We start from the raw sequence: 23671 nt of genomic DNA on the forward strand, positions 1-23671 counted from the left end.
GTATCTATTTTTAAGAAAGGGGTGGGGGAGTGAACTAGGAAACTACAGGCCTGTTAATTTGACTCAATTGTATGCAAGGTCTTAAAATAAATTTTGAGAGAGAAAGTAGTTTAGGACATAACAGTAAACGGTAATTGGGATAAAATACAACATGGTTTTACAAAAGGTAGATTGCGCCACACCAATCTGATCCTTTCTTTGAGAAGATAACTGATTTTCTAGATAAAGGAAATGCATCAGATCTAATCTACCTGGATTTCAGTAAGGCATTAGATACAGTTCCACATGGGAATTCTAGTTACAGTGGAGAAGATGGCGATTAATATTAGAATTGAAAGATGAGTAAGGAATTGGTTAAAGGGGAGACTACCACTGAAAGGTGAACTGTCAGGCTGGAGGAAGGTTCCTCACAGACAGGTCTTGGGACCTATCTTTTTAACATTTGTATTGATGACCTTGGCATAAAAAGTGAGCGTGTGCTAATAAAATTTGCAGGTGACACAAAGTTGGGAGCTATTGCCAATATGGAGGAGGACCAGAATATCATACAAGAATAGGGTTGCCAACTTTCTACTCGCACAAAACGGAACACCCTTGACACACGCCCCCAACCCGCCCCTCCTCTGAGGCCCTGCCCCGTCCCGCCCCTTCTCCAAGGCCCCAACCTCCCACTCGCTCCATCCCCCATCCCTCTGTCACTCACTGTCCCCACCCTCACTGACTCCTTCATTTTCACCAGGCTGACTCAGGAGATTGGGGTGAGGGAGGGAGATGGGGGCTCCAGCTGCAGGTGCGGGCTCTGGGTTGGGGCCAGAAATGAGGAGTTCAGAGTGCGGGAGGGGGCCCCAGGCTGGGACTGAGGGGTTTGGAGGGTGGAAGGGGGATCAGGGCTGGGGCAGAGGATTGAGGCACTGGGGGTGGGGTGATGGTTCTGGCTGGGGGTGCAGGCTCTGGGGTGGGGCTTGGGATGAGGTATTTGGGGTTCAGGAGGGGGCTCCAGGGTGGGAGTGAGGGGTTCGAAGGATGGGAGGGGGATAAGGGCTGCAGTAGGGTGTTGGGGCACAGGGGAGTGTAGGGGCGCAGGCTCCGGGCGGTGCTTACCTCAAGTACTAATCAATTGAGATGATTAGACTCTTCCTGTTGGTATGGCTACTTCCACCTTTTCATGTTCTCTGTATGTATAAATATCTCCTGTCTGTGTGTTCCATTCTATGCATCCGAAGAAGTGAGCTGTAGCCCACGAAAGCTCATGCTGAAATAAATTTGTTAGTCTCTAAGGTGCCACAAGGACTCCTGTTCTTTTTGCGGATACAGACTAACACGGCCGCTACTCTGAAACCTATGTAACTTGAGTCTTTTTAAATCATTATTTGAGAACTTCAGTAACTCAGCCAGAGATTATGGGTCTATTACAGGAGTGGGTGAATCAGGTTCTGTGGCCTGCAAGGTGCAGGAAGTCAGACTAGATGATCATGACAATCTCTTCTTGCCTTAAAGTCTATGAGACACCTTTCACTGATGCAAACATCTCCTCAGGTGGACTTGATACTGCCACGAGGGGTCCTGTACTATGGTCTGAGCCTATGAAAGCAAGGGCAGACCTAGGGTTAATAGAGACACTTCCATGTGCTTTTGGCAAAACCCTGGCAGTGTGTTCTATTTCTTCACCAGTCTGTGTAGTTTGCTGTTGCTGCTGTTACTATCTGATTGTTGCATGATATCTACTCATGAAGATTGTGGGTCTCTGTTTATCAGCTGGAGAGATGAGGATGGTGACACCTTTTGTCAGAGGTATGTGGGTTTGCATTCATTCAGAGTAGGGTCACCAGACAGCAAATGTGAAAAATCGGGACAGGGGTGGGAGGTAATAGGAGTCTATATAAGATAAAGACCCCAAAATCGGGACCGTCCCTGTAAAATCGGGGCATCTGGTCACCCTAGTTCAGAGTTACGTTCTCTTTGATTTTCCTCCTGACAGTTCCTTCCACTGTTTTGCTTGAGATGTCCTGTTTTATTTCTTGTCTGTTCATTTATTCATCTTCTGTCAGGCTTCCTCTGTTTGGTCTGTGAAATCCATTATGTTGAGTTACTTTGCAGCTGGCTGGAAATTTAGCCCTTTTCCTAGAATGGCTTCTTCTTTGATTGCTTTTCAATCCTGCTATAGGAGAGTAGAAGTGGTTGCAATTTTTCAAATTTTGACATTTCAGTTTAAAAAAAAAAAAAGCCAAGGGTTTTGTTTTTTGTTTTTTTCCGATAAAATGTTATGATTGCTGATTTGACCAGCTCTAGATGAGAGGGAACTTACTGATGGTGCTGAGCTGGATGTGACTGACCAGAGTTTTCAGCCCACTATGGAGTGTTCAGTAGTCAGAATGTCATAGGGGATGAAAAGAGACACAAACTAGATGTGCTCCTTGATCCCGATTTCTATGAAAACAAGAAGCACTGCTAGGTTCTCCCCCATGACTTAAGTGAGTCACTGTCTACAGTAAAGCCAGTTTCAGTACAAAACTGGGAATAACATGAGCAAGGTTCATTCTGCCTTCTAGTTGATTTTTAATCAATTATTTCAATTGTCTTAATCAGTCATAGATTTATTGATAGATTTTAAGACTAGAAGGGATGATTGTGACCATCTTCTAGTGCAGGGGTGGGCAAACTTTGTGGCCTGATGACCACATCTGGGTATGGAAATTGTATGCCGGGCCATGAATGCTCACAAAATTGGGGTGCGGGAGGGGCTGAGGGCTCCAGCTGGGGGTGCGGGCTCTGAGGTGGGGCTAGAAATGAGGAGTTCAGGGTGCGGGAGGGGACTCTGGGCTAGGGCAGGGGATTAGGGTGTGGGGTGGGCAGGGGGTGAGGGCTCCGGCTGGGGGTGCAGGCTCTGGGTGCAGCTGGGGATGAGGGGTTTGGGGTGCAGGATGTTGCTCCAGGCGGGGACCGAGGGGGTTTGGAGGGGCATGGGAGGAGGTCGGGGTGCAGGCTCTGGCTGGCTGGCTGGCATTTACCTCAAGCAGCAGCTTGTCCTCCCTCTGGCTCCTATGCGGAGGTGCAGCCAGGCAGTTCTGCATGCTGCCCTGTCCACAGGCATCGGCCCTGCAGCTCCCATTGGCTGTGGAGCCTCCAGTTGCCCTTACACATAGGAGCCAAAGGGGGAACATGCCACTGCTTCTGGGAGCTGTGTGGAGCTACAGCATGCACAGAGCAGGGCAAGCCCCCAACCCCACTCCCCAGCTGGAGCACCGAAGCAGGGAAAGCCCCAGACTCTGCTCCCTGGTGGGAGCTTGAGGGCCAGAGTAAAATATCTGACAGGCCAGCCGCGGCCCGCAGGCCATAGTTTGCCCACCCCTGTTCTCGTGGATAGGGCACTGGAATGGGACTCAGGGAGCCTAGATTCTATTCCTGCTCCTGCCACTGATCTGTTGGGGTGACCTTGGATAAGTCTTCACCGCTCTGTGCCTCAGTTTCCCCAGCTGTAAAATAGGGATAATTATTATGGTCTCCTTTGGAAAATATTTTAAGATTTACTGATGAGAATTGCTAGATAAGAGTTAGGTGGTATTGTTGTTGTTTATTCTTAGTCTCTCCTCTATAACATAAATCATATAACTTCACTTAGTAATTGCTGCAGTGGAGGGAATTACTCTTCTCTGTCATTTAAGTGTCAACGGATTTGGAAATGCAGTTCACTCTTTTGCCATTTGTATAAGATCAGCAAATTAAAAAAAAAACCCACACAACTTCATACACCCCCATCTCTGTCCTTCACTGACTCACATGTTTTATAACATTGCAGTGTGGCAGCACAGGCTGTGGCTGGGACCGGAAAGTTGTTCTCCTATGTGACACCACAAAGAAATAATGACTCCTGCTTTTGTATGTAATTGTAAACGTGGTCCAGGTTTGCCAAAAGCCTCTCTGTAATTCGCAAACCTTTTGAACACTCTCCCCTTCTCACAGGTTCTGGGGAGTGATTGTATGGGTTTGATTTGTAATCATGCAAAACTGGGTGGGTTTGTTCACTTTCACTTCTAAACAAGACAAAATTCAGTAGTTCACCTGAGTTTCACTTTGACTTTAAAGTTCATCCAAACTCCAGACTCAAAGCAAAGCTCAGGGATGTCAACTCGTGAAATGAAACTAGGATGATCAGATGTCCCGCTGTTGTCAATAATCCCAGTAGTAGAAGCTTTGTCTTATATAGGGAACTATTACCCTACCCCACCCCCTCCATCCCAATTTTTCACACTTGCCACTTGGTCACCCTAAATGGAACAAACCAAAAATTAATTGAGCCTCCTGTGAACTGGAACCTGTGAGTTTTGCCCTGCTCTGTCTGAGACTTTCATCCACGTTATTTCTCTTTTCAAAACTACTCATTTAAATCAAGTAGAGTACCAGTTGACTACCGAGAAACTCCATGTGTTTGAAAAACAAGTTTCAGGATGTCTTAATACACCATTTACTGGTGGCTCTCATGTGAGTATCTCACGAAAATACCTCTCTCTCCTCCGTAATTCTAAAGGGAATGGTGCATGTTTGTGTATCTTCACACCATGGAGCCAGTAACTTACATGTATTTCCTAACTATCCATATCTGGAATATTAGAAAAGCAAATTCTGAATATTGATTCCAGATTATAGTTTACAAAATAGAGAGCTCTTGCCATGTTGTAGTGACCTCTGTTGACTACATGACCAATGAAAAATACAGTGGTCTTTAAAAGGAAGAATTCAGACTAAGCATGCCACAGTGTTCTCTTAGAGGAAAGCCAAGGGGGCAGCCGCACACAAGAGCAAGATTAAGATCCATCTGACGAGGGCAGATTATTTTGAGTGTTGATTGTCATCCCAGTAGTTTAATCAGTAGCATGGCATGTTGTGCAAAGGGTGGCAATCTTCTCTCATATATGTGTTGGGGGTGCTGACGTGCTACAGAGTTTGGTCTGTGAGAGATGGGTAGGTAGGGTTGATAGGCTGATGTTTCCTCACTACATAAATGTCTCTGGGGTGGTTTAATGCAGCAGCTTAAGCACTGGGCCCACAGGCAGCCGTATGCTTCACCTTCTCAGCTGGAAACAGACCATGATCGCTGTTATCATGGAGCACAAGGGTTTATTAAAGGAATAAAGACAATATAGTGGTATGTTTCCAGGATGAGAGGGCAGGAAATCCTTGTGACCTTGTCTAGACTGTTCTAATTTTCATGGACCAGACACTGAGAAAAGCGCTACTTGAATAACAGAGGGATGACCCTGCTTTAAAAAGGCTCAAAAACACTGGCTCAGAAATGTAAATAAAAATATTTATCTTTAATTTTATCAAACCAGATAAGAAACTGTATACTGTAGATCAGCGTAGCAAAATATACTCTCTCTCTCTGTGTCCATGTATGTGTCCTCTTTGTCTAGAAACCAGCAACTGAAAATTGGTTTATTTAAAAACTAGTTCATTTATTTTGATAGCAGAATATAGTTTTAAAACTTAATTAATTCCTATAGCAAGAGTTTGCAATTGATTTCTATCCTCCTGGAAAAGGAAGTATGTTATATGAATGGACAAAACAAGGTTAATCGATATCACTAGTAAAAATCCCAATGGAAGGAATACATCTTAAATATTAATTATACTTAATTTTCCCCATCACTGAAGTTACAAGGTTCTCAAGAATCAAAGGTTAATTCATAAAGGTCTTTATTTTTCTTCTCTTATGAATAGATCCCTTCTAAGTACATAGTGAATAAATGTATGCTGTACCAGTAGGGTGACCAGACAGCCAGGTATGAAAAATCAGGACAGGGGGTAGGGGATAATAGGTGCCTATGTAAGAAAAAGCTCCAAAAATTGACTGTCCCTATAAAATCGGGACATCTGGTCACCCTATGTACCAGCTTCCTCCTTAGAAAGAAAATCCTTAGCAAAAGAGCTTTCAGTCTTTGTCAGAGTAATTCTGAGCTCTGCAGGTAGTTCACATTGTTCAAGCTGTTAGTTCGCTATGAATTTTACAGATAGGCTTTATGAACTGTAAGTTGGGCATTTGTGATTATCTCACCCTGATTCCACAGCACCTTCAGAGGACACGCACATAAATATACAGGACTTGTTTGGTGGGGAGAAGAGTCCTAATAAAGAAAAATGATTGATTCTTAGAGTTTTAATATCATCAGCTCCTGCTGTCACTCAGTGCTGTCCTTAGATGAACAGCCTGAGAAGCCCTTCCTGTAGATATTTTGGTAACTCTGAAACTCTGGTTCAGTAGGGTAAGTGATTAATTCTTTGAGTGTAGCTGCCAAATCCTTTCTAAGTGGACACAGGAGACTTTTTTTTAAAAAAAAAAAAGCAAAGTCCTTGTTTTTAGCCCAAGCTATGAACAGAAGTTTTTGTGTCATCATCTGATGTGATGTCTGTGACAGGCACAGCTTTTCTACAGGGACCATGAAGAAGCTGGTGTGCAGACAATCATCCTAAACAATCTATGTTTAGAACTCTACATAATTGAGCCTAAAAAAATAGTCAGTGTGTCTGTGTGAGAAGCATTTCTCTCTACTTAGCTGTCTGGCTATCCAATTATTTTGAAGAGGGGACTCTGTCTACTGTGATTTTTTTTTCATTACTTCTTGTCTTTCCAATTAGGACTGTCTGACTGAAATGTAATGTCTGCCTCTCTGAAAAGTTGACTTCTCTCCATGAAATTAGCTTATCCCTTACCACTGGTTTTGATTCTGCAGGGTGTAGAGTGGTGTGGGCTGAAGCTCTTCATTTATGCTTCTTCCTGACTATAAAAGAAATGCTACTTGTAATACCTTACGTAGTGAACTATATAGGAGTGGACTAAATAAGAGTGCATGTGCGCGTGCGCGCACACATATTCCTGTGTGTATGCATGGGTTATCTAGCTGCCTAAGGTACAGTTTAGTATATTAATTTTCAAAATACCTTTTAGCAATACTTGACACTCTCAGTATCTCCATTCAGTGAACAGTGCTGCTGCCTGTAAGCAGGTGTGGTTATTTTGGTGATATTTCTTCCAACTTGGTTTCCTGTAGAGAGGTACTGTTAGGCAGAGTGAATGCACTTCACTGTTTGAATGAATGGGAAATGAGAGATTTTCTCAGAGTTGTTGAAAAAACAGTTCAACAGGTTCAAGTTTTTCCTGTTTACTTAAGAACAGGTCCTGCACCACTGAAGTCAGGAAGAGTTTTATCATTTAGTTCAATGGGGGCAGGCTCAGGACCTTACTGTGCTGAGTGTAAGAACAAAGCTTTAAAAGCAATGCCAAAATGGGGCAGCATAAAATTCCATCTAATCCAAGGAAATATAAAATGACCAGATCTTAAAGCATTTACTCAGGCAGACTTCCACTGAAACCAGTGGGAATTTACCCTAAAGAGGACTGCAAGATTTGGTCTAGTTTGAGCAGCAATTTCTGGGTGTAGTTTCAGCGAGTGAGGAAGTTCCAGATACGGAAAGTCTGAGGTTATTTCCAAGCAATTGGGGTTATCAGAATTTGTTGCCTTTGCAAATGCAAACTGTATGGAGTCATAGACCTGTGCTCATAAGTTAGGCTCTGTGTCCGTCACAGAAGTCACGGATTCTGTGACTTTCCGTGACTTCTGCAGCAGCCCGTGCGACTGGCCCGGAAGCCGCATAAGCAGCTCGTACACCTGGATACTCCTGCTGCTGGGGCAGTCTCCCCCCCACCCCAGCAGCAGGAGTTTGGGTGTGGGGGGGGCTCAGGGCTAGGGATTGGGGTGTGGGGTGGTTCTTACCTGGGGGAAGGGCTCCCCAGAAGGGTGACAGGAACTCCCCACCATCAGCTCCTAGCTCCAGTTGCTGCCTCCACCTACAGGCACAGCCCCCGCACCTCCCATTGGCCATGGTTCCCAGCCAGTGGGAGCTGCAGAACCAGGGCTTGGGGCGGAGCGGAGGCAGCATATAGAACTAGGAGCTGGAGGTTGCTGCTTCCCAGGGGCCAGGTAGGGAACCTGCCCTAGCCCCCACAACCACACCCCTGAGTATCTGCAGTGCCCCCCCTGGCCTGCACCGCTCCCCTACATATCTGTGGTGCCCCCCTGAAGCGCTCCCCTGAGTACCCACCGCGCCCCCTCGGGCCACGCCCTGGCAGCCCCAAGACTTCTCCCCCAAGCTCCCAAGTTTTAGTAAGGGGTATATGGTAAAAGTCATGGACAGGTCACGAGGAGTAAACAAAAATTCATGGTCTGTGACCTGTCCGCGACTTTTACTAAAAATACCTGTGATTAAAATCTTGTCTTACTCATAAGCAATGGAACTTCTGCTAGTGATGAAAATCTGTAGGAGTTGTGCTCATTACCCTCCTTTAGGGTGACCAGATGTCCCAATTTTATAGGGACAATCCAGATACTTGGGGCTTTTAGGCACCGATAACCCCCCCAACCCCATCCCGATTTTTCACATTGGCCATCTGGTCACCCTACCCTCCTTAGAGTCCAAGGGTGAACTCCTGGGCCCATTGAAGTCAATTGCAAAACTGCCTATCACCCCGAGGGGATAAAAGACCCAACTGTCCCTCAGTTCCTCTCTTCTCGCAGCTGGGAAGCCTCTCCATGCTTCATGTATCTTGCAAAGTTAAGTTTGCTGTTTTTATTGTTCTGGTAGTTAATAACAGTTCATCATTAGAGAACCTGTTGAACTGTTAATTTGGCTTCTTGATGCTTCTTATGGGATCTATTGAATTACTTTTTTAGCCCATGTAATCATTTTCTGGTGCTTGTTGGTCTATTTGGGCTTCATTTACTGTTTACTGTCTTGTCAGATAATCAAGACAAATAACCAGTCTTTCAAAAATGCAATGCCCTTGATAGCAATATGTGTGTTACAGCTTATTTAGACGCAATACTCAGCAAAATGCACAAAGTGTAAAATTTTCAAAAGGGCTAAAGTGACTAAGGGTATGTTTTTACACTTTGAGCTGCAGACATAAATTTCAGCTCGAGGAGATATATTCTCGCTAGCTTGAGCAAGTTAGTTCATCAAAAATAGAGAGTAGCCACAACAGCGCAATCAGTGGCCGAAGGACTTCCTGTCCTGAGAACATACCAGTCAAAGATGCTGCGCATGTACTCAGGGCGGCTAGCCCCTCTTTCCACTGCTATACTCTATTTTTACCATGCTTGTTTGATCAGAGCTAGCACAGGTATGTTTCCTTGAGCTGGAATTTATTCCTCCAGCTCAAAGTGTAGATGTACTCTAAATCTCATTTCAAAAGTGCTTAGGTACTTAGGAGTCTAAATCTCACTGAAAGTCAGTGGGACGTAGGCTTCTAAATATGGAAGTCACTTTTGAAAATGTTATCCATATTGTATAGCTATTAGGTCTCTTGTAAGAGATTTGTTATGTTAAATGTAGAGAGTGATCAAAGCAGAAGATAATATCTGAAACATACATATAGACATAAAACTATAGAAGATGATTGGGTATTGGGTCTGAAGCCTTCTATTCCGGGTTAGAGAACAGCCCTTAAGCCCTAATTGACATTAGAGGTCAATTGGACATGTTCAAGATGATATGATGATCATTCTGGGATTTCAGGTGTATGAGGAAATGCAAATGTATTTAATATATACAACTGTTCATATATTGCTTTTTGTGAGACATTAGATGTTGACTACTTGTTTTTACTTTATCTTTAGAAATATATAATCAAATCTAAGAATTAGATAAAAAAGAAGAGACAGAAATTACTTCCATCAGACACAATACCTTTTATAAGCAGAGTTATAATAGACACCAGGGCCCAGGCCTTAGTATCTTAAAATTGATCATCACACAGTATATATCTAATAGCAAACAAGTTGCATGATGTCGATATAAAGCTCGCCCATCCTCCAAGTACTCAGTATCTCCTGACTTGAGGAACAGAGAATTGGCAGCAGCACAACCAGTGGTTATGTTCTCATGTTTGGAGGGGAGGAAAAAGTCATTTCAGGGACCGTTTTGCTTTAAATCTGCCTTGTTCCGCTTGAAGTTGCTTCCTCCTGGTTCATTTTTTGTGTGCTGCAGCTGACAGGAGAGCATATGGCACTAGGGATTTGCCCTTGACTGTGCTTCCTTTTTGGCAAGCTATGCCTTGGTTTCTCACAGAGCACACAAAATCTCAGCAAACCCTATGCATCGTTTTATGTACCCCTTGCTCACTCTCCGATACATGCCTGAATGGACAGATAAGGCCAATTACTTTTTGATGTTTTGGTTAACTGGACATTGCTTTAAAATTGCTGTTGCACTAATCAAACAGCATAATTCTATCTGTCTTTCTGGTGCCCTGATCACCATGGTATCTAGGCACCAAAATAAGAATTATAACGTGTTTGGCCAGAACCTTAGCTGATGTAGACTTTAATGGAACTTCTCTGACTTACACCAGATGAGGACATGGCTCTCTGTCATCCTGAATATAGCATATTCTCCACTCCCCCTTCATGTGTACCTCCCTTCTCTTCATGTGTCAGTATATTTATGCCTGCATCTATAATTTTTACTCCATGCATCTGAAGAAGTGGGGTTTTTACCCATGAAAGCTTATGCCCAAATCAATTGGTTAGTCTTTAAGATGCCACCAGACTCCTCGTTGTTTTTGTGAGTACAGTCTAACACTGTGACCCTTCTGATTCATGAGGGGTGTATTTCACAAGATTCCTTTCTTTGGGAAGAAATCTATATGAGGAAGGGGACTTGCCAACATAAATGTCACTGCCTCCTTTGAGGAAAGGTCTCTTCAGATGTGTCTTGCATTGTGCCCTAAGGGTTTGAATTTATTCCCACTGAAGTTAATGACAAAATTCCCATTGTCTTCAAAGGTGCAGGTTCAGGTCCTTTACAGGAGATAAGTCATGAGCTCATCCTGATCTGGTATGGGAAGGTTTCACAGCCAAATGCTGTGCTCCTTCAAATCTCTTTCTGTCTTCCCTTCCCCCCTCCACATGAATTATACCCCATTCTTCTCATCCTTTCTAATTCTCCCCAAAACACTTGGCTCATGTGTTTGATGAAGCAGTGAGAGTACAGAAGTGCACCCCAATAAATCAGTCTATCCATTTGTATCAACAGTCATGTTACAACAAGTGGAAATCTACAGAGTTGTGGCTCTCTTGGTTTTCAGATACTAATGGGACTTTTGCCATTGACTTCAGTGGGAAAAAGATTGGGCCCAGAGAGTAAAAATAAATGCTATAAAAGGCACATGACCTTTCAAAATTGTCTTGGCATTTATTTTTGTATTTAATCGTACTTTTTGTCCTTACATTGTAGCTCTGGAAAGAAAAATATCAATGAGGCAAAGCAGAGAGGAGCTGATAAAACGAGGCGTCTTGAAGGAAATCTATGATAAAGGTAAGAGATACCTGTCTACTCAACTTTAAAGTGACAATACTGTAAGTACAGTCTTATGGCCTGATCTTGTAATGTTATAATCCCAGTAACTTCAATGGTATTAACTCGTGGTTTACCTAATGAGATCCAAATCAGGCCTTCATACTTCTGTTTTAATTTTACTTAGGTTTGTCACTTTGAATAATTGTAAAAATCATCTAATGAGAGTTAATAATTAAACATATGTAAAGTAGCTGAAGGATAAATTATTGCAGTATATGGCAATCACTCTTCTCTTGATAACAAGGACATAATGAAGAAAAATGGAATGACCCCATGTTGGCTCTTGATATCAGCATTCTGGTTGAGTCACTGCTGGATTAACTATTGTGGAAAGGGAAATCATTTACATTGCTTTGGATTGCTTAGAGCACAGGGCACCACAGATTCCTATGGCATATCTGAAAATCCATAATACTCATGACCTGGACACTTCACAAATGTGACAAGAAAAATAACATTCACACCCAAGAATGAAATTTCATTGCTTTATGTCATCCCATGTAAGTAAGGCAACAAATACACATTGCCTATTACCTATTTGTCAGTCATCTAACCTCTCCTTCAGTTTGTTCTGTTGTTTCCTGTGTAAAGAGCACAAAGGCAATAATTCAGCCAAGCACTTAAACCCAGATCCACAAAGGTACTTAGTTGCCTAAACCCCAGATTTAGGCCCCTAATTTCTCTCATCCTGTGGTGCCTTTAGGTGCCTACATCCCAGTTTTGGCTCCACTGTGCCTATGGGAGGCCCAGGTTCAATTCTCCTCTCTTCTTGATGGAGAGAGAGGTTTTGAACAGGAGTCTCCCACCTGTTAGAAAAGTGGTCTAGCAACTGGGGATCTCTCTGTCTCTCCAGTTGAAGCTTTTCAATCACTCTTTCATTATTTATCCACAATGGGGGTGGGGGAACTGGACCCTGGGTTTTCAGCGTCCCAGGTGGATGCCTTAACCACCGGACTGCAGAATTGTTCTCTCTCTCTCTGGCCCAATAGCTGTTCCACTGTGATAAATACTTAAATAGGCCACCTCATCCTCCTCCTGTCATCGTTTTGTGTAGAGTCAGTCAGGCGCCTAACTCATTCCCATCCCACAGATTGCAACCATTTAAATGAATTCAAAAAGTACAGTGTTTGTAATTAAATTACAAATTTTAGCTTGTTCATTTTAGCCGCTTTTTAACACTTTATTTCTAGCAGTTCTTCTGCTCTACTATTTGCCCTTATTTCTGTGAAGTCAGCTCAGATGCTACTTCACTGTGGAAGCTTGCAATTCTTGTCCACTTACCTAATTTTATATATAGCCTTGGGTGTTCCACATGGCAGAATGATTTGATTTAAATGTCACCAAGAAACGTGACTAACTCCTTCCAATGATTAAAAAAATAGTCTATTAGACTAAATATGTCAACAGACTAATTTCTATGTGAACGGAAGAGGGGCTTGAGTCTCAGCCGAGGCTTAGTGTGCTGTGTAGACATACACTAAATTGATCTGTCTAAGAGATCTCTTCTCTCACCATGGTACAGAGCTGTAACTAAGATAAGCAGAAGCACTAGAGCTGGAATCCAATTGAATTAGGACCCCTCTGCCTCAGAACTTACTCCCCACCTTGCTCCAGGATAGGCTGAATCTGATGACCTTTAAGGCATGTTGCAGAGCTCATCTTTTTTTTCCCCTGTACGTTTGAAATGGGCAGGGGAGACTGGTGAGGGTGATTTACTGTTGAAGAGGAAAGGTAGTATCAACTGTTAATTTGCCTGGTTTGCTAGTTGGGGATGGTTATAAGGGCTGGAATTACTGCAGTCTAGTTATAATGGAGTGCATTTTTATTTGTATTTTAAGTTATCTCAAGGGGTCTGGCAAGGCTGATTCCCGACTCTGGCACTTCGAGTGCGGAAGGTGGGGCCCTCAAGGACTCTAAAAATTAATACTGGCCACTCCAGGCTGATATTATACTCCCAAGATTACAGCTTCTCTCTGACCTTGGATGGGTGGCTACTGCCACCACCCAAGTGTAAAAACCCCCTTGGACCTAGGAAGGCACACTTGGGAATTCCTCCCTGTGGGGTACCCTCAAGCACTTTTAACGCTTCCCCCCCTTCGCCCCCGGAAAGAGCTGAGAAAGAAAACAAAGGAAATCAGCTGTTGCCACCAGCTAATTAAACAACATATGCACAAACCTCTTAGGACACAAAAACCCCAATCCTGTTCTTAAAAAAAGGTAAATTTTATTAAAAAACAAGAGAGAGAAAATACATCTGGAACTTAGGCTTTTGCTAGATTTAAAAAGAGCAAATATACTAATTAAGCATCAAGAATGGTTTTCTTGAGGTCCAGCTTAAAGATTACAAGCAAAACAAACGCCTCTGGGGTTAGCACAGAGGAGTCCACAAGCCATAAAGAAATAAGAGAGAAACCTAATCGTGTCTTCCTAGACATTCCCTGATCTACTTACATATCTGGGTTTCAGATAAGTAGTTTCAAGGTATGATTTGATGATTTTTCATACCTGGTTTAAAGCTTCTTACAGCATCATTGCTCTGTGTCTCCTCTCTCTGGAGAACAACAGATAGACAGACAAAGGGAAAGCTTTTTCCCAATTTTAAAAAGTTCTAGCCTTCCCATTGGCTCTTTTGGTCAGGTGCCCACTCCCTTCCCTTTACCTCTGGGCTTTTTTTAATCCTTTACAGGTAAAGCAAGTAGAGAACAGCTACTAACGAGGATTTTGTAGCTAACTGGCTGGCTGTCCATAAAAGGGAGTCCCCCATCCCCCTCAGTTCATTTATCACAGGGTCTTAGAGCAAATGGATGGTGGGTGCTCTTTTTATAGGCCCCGATTCAGGAAAACACTTGAGCATATGCTTAAATCCATCCCTGTGAAGTACAGCATTTCAGCTTGTGCTCAGTGCTGTCCTGAATAGGTATGCTTTCCTGAATTGGGACCATAGTACATGGATCTAAATAAACAAACAAACATGTAGGTATATAGAGCCAATAAAGAGGGCTCTCTCTCTACACTGATAGCAAGAAAATCAAAGTGCAGAAGGAAAATCCCCTTCCACACATACTTATGTGACACTGTCTTCTGTAATGAAATACTATATCATCAAACACTACGACTATCATTAGGAACTGCATCCCACCACCTCTGAAAATCGGACTACTTTTATATGTCCCCAAATATGGATTTGGGTGCCTAAAATAGGGCACCTAAGTCTGAAAATATATGCAATTGTGAGGAAAAAGAAATAATACATGGTATTAAAGTAATGACACACTGCACTTTGAAATACAGAATTATGAAAAACTCTGTGTGTGTGACAGAGAGAGCGCGTGCGTGTTTACTGTACATGGTGGTGTGTGGTGGTAAACAGTTTTATTGGCATGAGTTTGCAATACCTGCTCACTATCCTGTATTGTACTACTACCGGAGGCTGGTAAAAGGGGAATTCAGGACAAAGAGGATTACATGAAATCCAGGGGCTACTGGAATCATTTATCTGTTCATAAGGTAACTAGTTGTTTGACTATATTGTTTGTCCTGGCAGAAGCCAGAAGTGAGTTATTGTAGGTCATCACAAACCTGTCCAATAAAACCATTTTTAACACCAAACAACATTGTTCATTTCCCCACATGCACATTTTAAAGAAAAAGATATTGGATTGTCATTTAAAGCTGTACAATATTCCCTGGTTGCAATTTTTTTTTTTTTGCATCCCTCTGTCTCCTTAGTAAGATTACTTTCGTTACCATGGACAGATTTCACAGTGGCTGAAATATTAGAATAAGGCTCCGTTTCTGCAAACACTTACATACGTGCTTGGCTTTATGTGCATGAACAGTCCCAGTGACTTCTGCTTCTGTCATTTGACATCAATGGAACTATTCACCTGCATAAAGATAAGCATTTCTCTGTGGGCTTGGAGGCTTAATTTTTCAAAGTCCAAAAACTCTAAAATACCTTTCCTATTTATCAAGATATCATGTGACCTGCCAGGGACAGGTAAAAATATGAGCCTCAGACCTGCAAGTTTTCTAGGGGAAGATTTCCCATTGACTTTAATGGAAATGCAACACAGGAAACAATTTCAGAATTTAATCACTAGAATGTCATTGGAAAGCCAAGATTCCTTTAAATTAATTATATATCTTTTAAATTCACTTTTCCAAGACTAAATATACTTTACCATATTAGAATTTTTAAATATGTCCGAATGACATTTGTGAGGAAAGATGGTTTTCAGTATTTATGCTTTGTAATTTGGTGTGAGTAGAAAATGCAGAATCACTGTAATCCCATTACCCATTTCAACCCTTGCTCCAGCCAATTTTCTGATCTTCACGTCAGATTTTCTGTGCCAGTCGTCAGCCTGAAGAGAATTTTTACAGTCTGGAAATCAAAATTCCTATCTGTGCAAACAGCATCACTGCTGCATCTCCATATTTAGTCATCTACAGTTTGTTATAGTGTTAGAATGGTTTAATATAAAACATGGTATAATAGATTTTAAAACTGCAAAAATAAGCCATGATCAATACATTCTACATCTGTAGAGAAGATTTTTAAAAAGAGAGCCAAAATTTTAAGTTTATACACAGAGAGAGAGAGAGAGAGAGAGAAATTGTGTATGTGTAGCCTGATCCAGCTTCCATTGAAATCAATGAGAAGACTCTTTCTGGCTTCAGTTGAAGCTGGACCACAGTCACTTTAATAAAAGTGGCCTGGTTTTCAGAGGTGTTAAACACCCACAATTCCCAGTGAAGCCTAGATTTTGTCTGGAGAGAGGAGTGCATTGTGGGGAAAGGGAAGAACAGTAACAATCAAACTCATGCATTTTGCTGCAGTAAAATGCAGTGACTAATAAGTCTCAACTCTCATAGAAAGTATGGTAGTTGCCTGTATCAGTGTGCTGGTAGAGAAATGTTTGTAAACCCTGCATTGAAGAGGAAACCTCTTACATGGGAGAACTTTACAGTGGATATTTTTAGCTATAAGTTACTGACAATGAAAATGTTTAGTGCCAACATAGGAAATTGATGAAAACTTCCAACTCTGGCCTCTGCAATTAATTTATCGACACACACGGCCAAATTCTCTGCAGGTGTAGATTGGCACTGCTCCGTTTATTTTAGTGGAGCTATGCTAATTTACATCAGCAGAGAATTTGGTTGGTTAGTGAAAAGGAATAGGTTTTAAAAATTATTTTAAAAAACCATACCCATATGTGGGTGTTTTTTCTCTACAGCTCGATGTACTTAAAAAGAAAAAGAGAAAGGTGTTGATATATTAGTAACCTGTCCATTTTAAGTTAGAAGAGCAGGAAATTTTTTTTAACAATCAAATGTACAAAGAGGCTAATTTTAAATAGCACTGTTTAAACCATTTTTAAAAGTGACTGTAAATTAAAACAAAACAAAACAAAAAAAACAATACTTTTTCTCTGTTCTGACGATAACCATAAATCTTTTGAGACAAAAATCCTTTCGTGGTCCTGACTTAGAGATGTGTGTGGAAAATGGCCTTATAATGGAAGCCTTGTTGATCATCTCTATGTAACATAATAAAGGAACAGGAATCAAAATGAAGCCATGTTCTTCATTGCAGTTTAACAAAACTGATGTTTAGCCAAATGAAAAGACTTAGGAAAAGGTCCCTGAGATATTACTGAAAACAAGTTAGGACGTTGCCTAAAAGATTTGTGCAGTTTTTTAGGCTGATCGGCTGAAACTCTGCTGTCAGTTTTGTTGGCCAATGAAGGCAAGAAAGAAAAGCAACAAGGTGTCTGACTGTGGAAAATGAACCTGTGCTTTCATGCTGATGTGTCAAATTAGGCACCCGGGTCAGGGCTTAAATATTAGATCTCCTGGAATTTTGGTAACACCAAGGCAGAAAACAAAAAGCTGTCATAGTTAAGCCTCACAAGGCATCAAGATAGAAGCTGGTGTACCATGCTGAATAATCGCCCCCATCATGTGATAATGTTCTGGCTCGTAATAGGATAGTGACCTTCAAGAAGTAGATGAAAAGTTGTCCAGAGTTCCTCACTTGAAAACAAGCTGTGGAAATTCTGTTCTTCCTCTGTATTTATTTTTAGCTTTTCATGTCAAGAACGGCTGAGGCAGCATATAAAAACTTGGTTGTATATCTCTCTTCTCCCATCCTACAAAACAGACATTGGCCTTTGGTGTTATATGATTCTGCCTATCAGGAGGCAGGATGCAAAAGAATGAGTCTTCCTCTATGCAAGCTCCAGTTTCCCCACCACCTCCATCTTCTTCTGGTTAAAAAAACAGGAGTATGAGAATTGGCACCAGTCCTTGAAAGAAAAAAGGGGAGGTTGTAAGATGAGAGAACATGAAATGACAACAAATGGAATTACTAATGAGTAATTTTCTGTTGTATGTTCCTTTTCTCCAATCCTGTGGGACAGTCAGAAGGAATTGGTGGTGGACCTGGCAAACTCATAAAGGAGGACCTTATTGTCCTAATTGTAGTGCTGCTTTCCCAAAGTAAGCATCTTGTGCAGACAGTAGGTCCCTGCCTCCCTCTTTCATAGGATGAGAGCAGAACAGACAGCAACAAGTAGAATCAACAAGTGAATGAGTATTTTTCCCTTTTATATTAATTAAAAAGACTCATACTTAGCAAAGTAAACATAATATGGATAAACTGAACTGAGTACCTAAAATGCTGGATCCACAGCATGCTTCTGCCTTAATATTATCCTGGATGAAGAAAAAGCAGAATTATAGAGCTGGCTTCTCGCCTTTGTCTCACAGTCTTTCAAGATGTCTCTCTCCTCCTGTCCCATTGAGTGCTTGGTGACTTTTTCGATGATGTAGTGTCATCTGGCAGGTGAAATTTGACAAGACACAGTACATCACAGTGCGACATTCCAGATGCAACATTCATGGAACAAGAAAGGTGTTCATCACAACACTGGCTCCGTATCTTAAATCATTACAAGTGAAATCACTCACGAATACACTGCATGGAATGACCAGGCATTGGCAAGGAGCTGACTAAACAGCTTAATAGGTTTTGGTCATCTTCGGTTTCTAGGGTTCTGTGATTGAATCTATGAAAGTACAAGCCAGGGTTTGCAAGTACTGTATATTTAAAAAACAACAACACAACTATGTTTGATTAGGTTCCTACTGCTCTAAATGGTTTGTGGCAGATAGTGCTGTGAGTTTTAAAGTATAGCCTCTATCTGCAATGCAGCATTTAAAATAACTCATTTTTTCCTAAACCAATCATTAAACATCTTAAAATGATTATCTGATGTCTGCAACTACACACAGATACACACTCATCTCAGACCTGATTCCCACTGCCTTGCAACTTGTGTAGTGAGTTTAAAACATTATCAAATAGAATTCCCCCATGGTACAATTTTATACCCACTCTTCACTCACCCTGTGCAGTAATAAATTGCTTCACAAGGCAGTAAAAATCAGTACCTAAGAGTCCAAGGGCCAGATTGTCTTACAAAGATTTGGTTGCACTGGCTATGGAGTAATTGTGGTCATGGCAACACATTCCCCCAACAGCCATCAGCGAGTCTCCTGTGTAGGGTTTAGTTTAAATTAAAGCTGCTATCTTGAGCAGCAACACTTGCCATCCCTTGGGTGACTTGGCCTGAGGGCACAATGGGCCAGATTGTGCAGAGAGAAGAAATTTTTGCACCCATTTATGTCAACACATGTGAGTCTGACCAGTTGATTCTATTGACAGGCACATTTCAAACATTTCTGATGTTTGCTCCTGGTCGGATAAGCATCCAAAATGTAAGAACTTATCTTTTAAAATGTCCATTGTTCCATGGTTTCAGCCCCAGGAGTAACCTTTCTCATAGTATTTTTATACCATTTTTGTCTTCACTACCAACATTAAAGTGCTGCCACAGCAGCGCTTTAACATGGCTGTGTGGTCGCAGCACCGGCTGTGGGAGAGAGCTCTCCCAGCACTGTTTAAAAAAAAAAAGAAAAACAAAAAAAAACAACCCCCCCCTCCCCCACGAGGGGAGTTGCTCCCAGCCAGCGCAGTGGCACTGTCTACACTGCCACTTTACAGCGCTGAAACTTGCAGCACTCAGGGGAGTAGTTTTTCACACCCTTGAATGAGAAAGTTTCAGCACTGTAAAGTGGCAGTGTAGATAAGGTTAATCTAGGGGCTTGGCTACACTTGAGAGTTGCAGCACTGGTGGAGGCTTTCCAGCGCTGCAACTTAGTAACTGTCCACACCTGCAAGGCACATCCAGTGCTGCAACTCCCTGGCTGCAGCGCTGGCCGAACACCTGGTCTGCTTGGGGTGTAACAAGTGCAGCGCTGGTGATGCAGCGCTGCTCGTCAGGTGTGGCCACACACCAGCGCTGTTATTGGCCTCCAGGGTATTAGGAGATATCCCAGAATGCTTTTAACTGATTACTCTCTTTGTTTTATTATGCAGCCTCTCTTTGTTTTGTTGTGAACTCCGGGAGCTGCTTATCTAAAAAACAAACACAGCTCCTGTTTGCTGTGATCAATCTGTAACTGACTGAACAATCAACTGAGTTAACCCACTACCTTGCTGTGAATGAGGCAGGCAGGGGGATGAGTGTTTTTGCTTGAGGATAGAAACAGCGGGGGCAGGGCAGAGAAAGGGAGTCCGTTGGAGCAGCTGCTTATCTGGTCTGCAGGCTGTTTGCAATTAAGAGTAAGGGGTTGGGAAAATTTTCTGATTTTGCAAGGCAGGGAGCTGATACACAGTGTCGGCTCCAAAAATCCACTCTCTCTCCCCCGCTCCCTGTCATACTACACCCCACCCCCCTCTTTTGAAAAGCACATTGCTGCCACTTGAACGCTGGGATAGCTGCCCATAATGCATCACTCCCAACAGCGCTGCAAATGCTGCAAATGTGGCCACACTGCAGCGCTGGTAGCTGTGAGTGTGGCCACACACCAGCGCTTTCCCTACACAGCTGTACGACCAGCGCTGTAACTCCCAGCGCTGCAACTCTCAAGTGTAGCCAAGCCCTAGGTGAGATTGTTAGTGACGAGGAATGTATTGAACTTGAGGCTAACAATTGTGATTACAATGGCTTCATTAGAGAAGTGGTGGCTATCTCCACCTTCTATAGACTCAGTGTCTTCCTGCTGGTTTTAACAATATGAGGGACATTGATCCAAATTTCTGTTTGTAGCCCAAAATGCCTTGAGGATTTACAGACCTTGAGTGTGTGAAACCTGCTGAAACTTGTGGAGAGAAGGTGCTGTGCCTCCTCCTACCAGGGGCAGCTCCAGGCCCCAGCATGCCAAGTGTGTGCTTGGGGCAGCATGCCACGGGGGGCGCTTTGCCGGTCGCCGGGAGGGCGGCGGGTGGCTCCGGTGGACCTCCCACAGACGTGCCTGCGGAGGGTCCACCGGTCCTGCGGCTTCGGTGGAGCATCCGCAGAGCGCCCCCCGCGGCGTGCCGCCGTGCTTGGGGCAGCGAAATGGCTAGAGCCACCCCTGCCTCCTACTAGGACAAGTGGTTGTGCTTTGTGTTTGCGTGTGGTGGAAGGGGGAGCCTCAGTACTGCAGCAAGGAGGAGGGAATGTGATCAGCTGGACAGCTTGGTCACCTGCAATATACCACTGTCAGCTAGAGTATTGAGCTCAGAATACATTTCAGAACCCAAGGAAGTATTCAAAAGTTTAAAAAAAAACAAAAACAGGAGAAAAGGATGAAATTGAGTGTATACGCTGGAGATGGTGTGTCCCAATTATTAAATGTAAATATTTGTAGGATAATAGTTCTAAGTCTACAACAGAAAACGGTTTATTCAAATGAAAAGTTTTATTTGGGGATTAGAGATTTATTGTTTTCTTAAACTCAGAGGTGGCACTGTGTTTTGAGTTCTGTTTTAGTTCTTCAGCAAACCACATTGATGAACAGAATTCAAAGCATTAATCTACTGAATACTTTTTTCTACTGTCTTTCCACCAAAATAGACCCTGACATTTACCCAGAAAAATGAGTAGTAGGTTTTTTGCACTGATTTTCACCTGTTTTTGTGGTAATAAATACTGATAAATTCCTGGGGAAAATTAAATAAAATTAAAACTAAAAATGAAGGGCCCTATTCATCCCTAATAAATATGAGTAGACAAAGCAATCATGGGCCAGAGAGCAATCTCAGACATTTAAGATATTTCTTGCTCTCCAAAGTATAGTATAGTACATGATATTTCAACAGACATGACAGAGTGCACCTTTCTGTCTGAGAAAAGGATTGAGCTCTGACCTTAGAAATTCCATTAATTACTCATTTGTAATCAGTAGCCAAGATTTATTTATAATAGATTTTGCTGTCTGCCCAAAGAGTAATAAGAGTGATTCCCTGGGAAGTAATGAAATAAATTAAAGTTTCCTTTTGTTTTTAATGTGACATTGAAATCTTTAGAGCACATCGCTGAAAAAATAAGTCTAGCTGCTTCCTAAACAGTATTGCATTCCTCAGAACCAGCCACACCCCAATGAGTGTCCTTGCCTGGACACAGATTACCTGCGAGGAGGAAAATTTTCAAAGAGAAAACTGATATAGATCTAAATAATCCAGTATACAGAATTATTACTTTTATTATTTCATTATTTGTTAGTGGATAGCACTCAAACATATAAGGTCCCTGCCCTGCAGCACTCAGAGTCTAAAGAAAGACAGAGAGGTAGTCAGAGTTCCAGGAAGGCAAACAACAACAAGAGTTTTCTATAAAGATCAACAAGATTTTGCTAGAGGTAGCTCAGTAGAAGTATGTTTTCAAAAGTCACACAAAAGTGGAGATGGTAGGGGCAGTGTGGATTTGTTCAGGAGGATTAAACCATGCTTAGGAGGCCATGTCTTCCCAATATCTGTTATACATACTTAAATTTTCAGCCACATGGTGTTACTTTTACAGGCTATGATGAATGAGACTGTCAGTGTATCATCTTCCATGTTATCATCTTCCAGTGTATCATGGTCGTAGCTGTTTTTTTTTTTTTAAATGACTATTGGTGTGCTATACCTCCTAATTAGCAGAGAACAGTAGCCCTCGTGCTCCTGTTGTAGAATAAATGTAAGTTATACTGTTCATTCCCATTTAGCTAGAGTTCATTTATATTCAATGTGCATTTCCAAAAGCTCATGTGACGTTGGGGAAAGTAATTCTGCAGTATGTAACAACGTGCTCCATGCAAATACTGCAAAGGATTTTGCAAATGCATGGAGAAACGAGTATGTGTATTATCTTTATGCCAAAATTAACTCTAAACTCATACTTCTTCAGGACTAAATCATTTTATACTTTGTAATTGGATTACTAGAGTCTAACTATGCTGAGTTTAGATTCTTTTCATTTGTATTTCATTTATCCAGAGTAGCTTTCAATACGCTTTAAAAAAAAAAAATTTGACTTTTATATCTGGTTGTCAAGCATGCCTGTGAGCCAGGATTAATTCATGCTGGGATATTCTTGACTCTACAAATGACCATTGTATCCAAGCCTTTGATCTCTCCCTGTGCTGTTAACTAGCAGCCTTTTATGTTGCTCTGCTTTAAACAAGATCAAATTTTGGGCATACTGTTCCACAATGGTCCCTAAATGTCAAAAGGCTGCAGCACAATGCAAGCACCAAAGGGCTATTATTGGGTTTTAGAATTTAAACGAAGATGAATTCAAAATAAATAAATCTTACCACCAGCAAAAAGACTTGTGTTTTGCTGCTATGGGAAAAAACATTAAAATAAAAAGCAAAAGTATTGGTGTTGTCATCTTAATATTTTTTCAAACATGCTTCAAACGGTAAATTTTAATACTGCCTCTTAGTAGGCGTTGAACACCTACAGATACATGCTAAAAGCATGAAGTCAGTAGGACCTGAGGGTGCTTAGCTCTGGTAGAGCTGGTTGGGAATTATCCAACGAAACATTTTTTTTCTATGGAAAATGCCAATTAGAAAGGGTCAGTTTCGACAGTCTCCCAATTGAACAAAATGTTGAAAATGACTTTGTTTCAAAATTTCAGCTTATTTGTACTAAAAATAAAGGTTACAAATGGCAATCTAAATGAGAAATTTTGACTGACCCAATTCAAATATTTTTCAGATTCTCACTTTGGAAAAAAATGAGAGATTTTGATTTTTCACCCCAATTTGGGACAAGAAAAAATATCAAAAGCTCAAAAACTGTGCCAGGATGGGAAAACATTTACTATCCGACTCTACTCAGCACCTCAGGATTAGGGCCCAGATTTATTTTACA

At 42.0% G+C, this 23671-nt stretch overlaps 1 protein-coding gene across 12 annotated transcripts in view; it reads left to right on the forward strand.

Annotated features, from left to right (window-relative positions):
• The window catches only part of PHACTR1 (phosphatase and actin regulator 1), a 426275-nt gene that overhangs the window by 315586 nt on the left and 87018 nt on the right, over nt 1-23671 (forward strand). For all 12 annotated transcript variants that reach the window (XR_005594204.1, XM_039525218.1, XM_039525220.1 and 9 more), the window contains one exon: nt 11290-11370. Coding sequence is in view for 11 of the 12 variants with exons in the window: in XM_039525218.1 (XP_039381152.1) it covers nt 11290-11370 (81 nt within the window). In the remaining variant the exon portion in view is untranslated. The remainder of the gene's footprint in view (nt 1-11289; nt 11371-23671) is intronic.

Source organism: Mauremys reevesii, linkage group 2, assembly GCF_016161935.1.
Source record: "Mauremys reevesii isolate NIE-2019 linkage group 2, ASM1616193v1, whole genome shotgun sequence".
NCBI classification, from domain to species: Eukaryota; Metazoa; Chordata; order Testudines; family Geoemydidae; genus Mauremys; species Mauremys reevesii.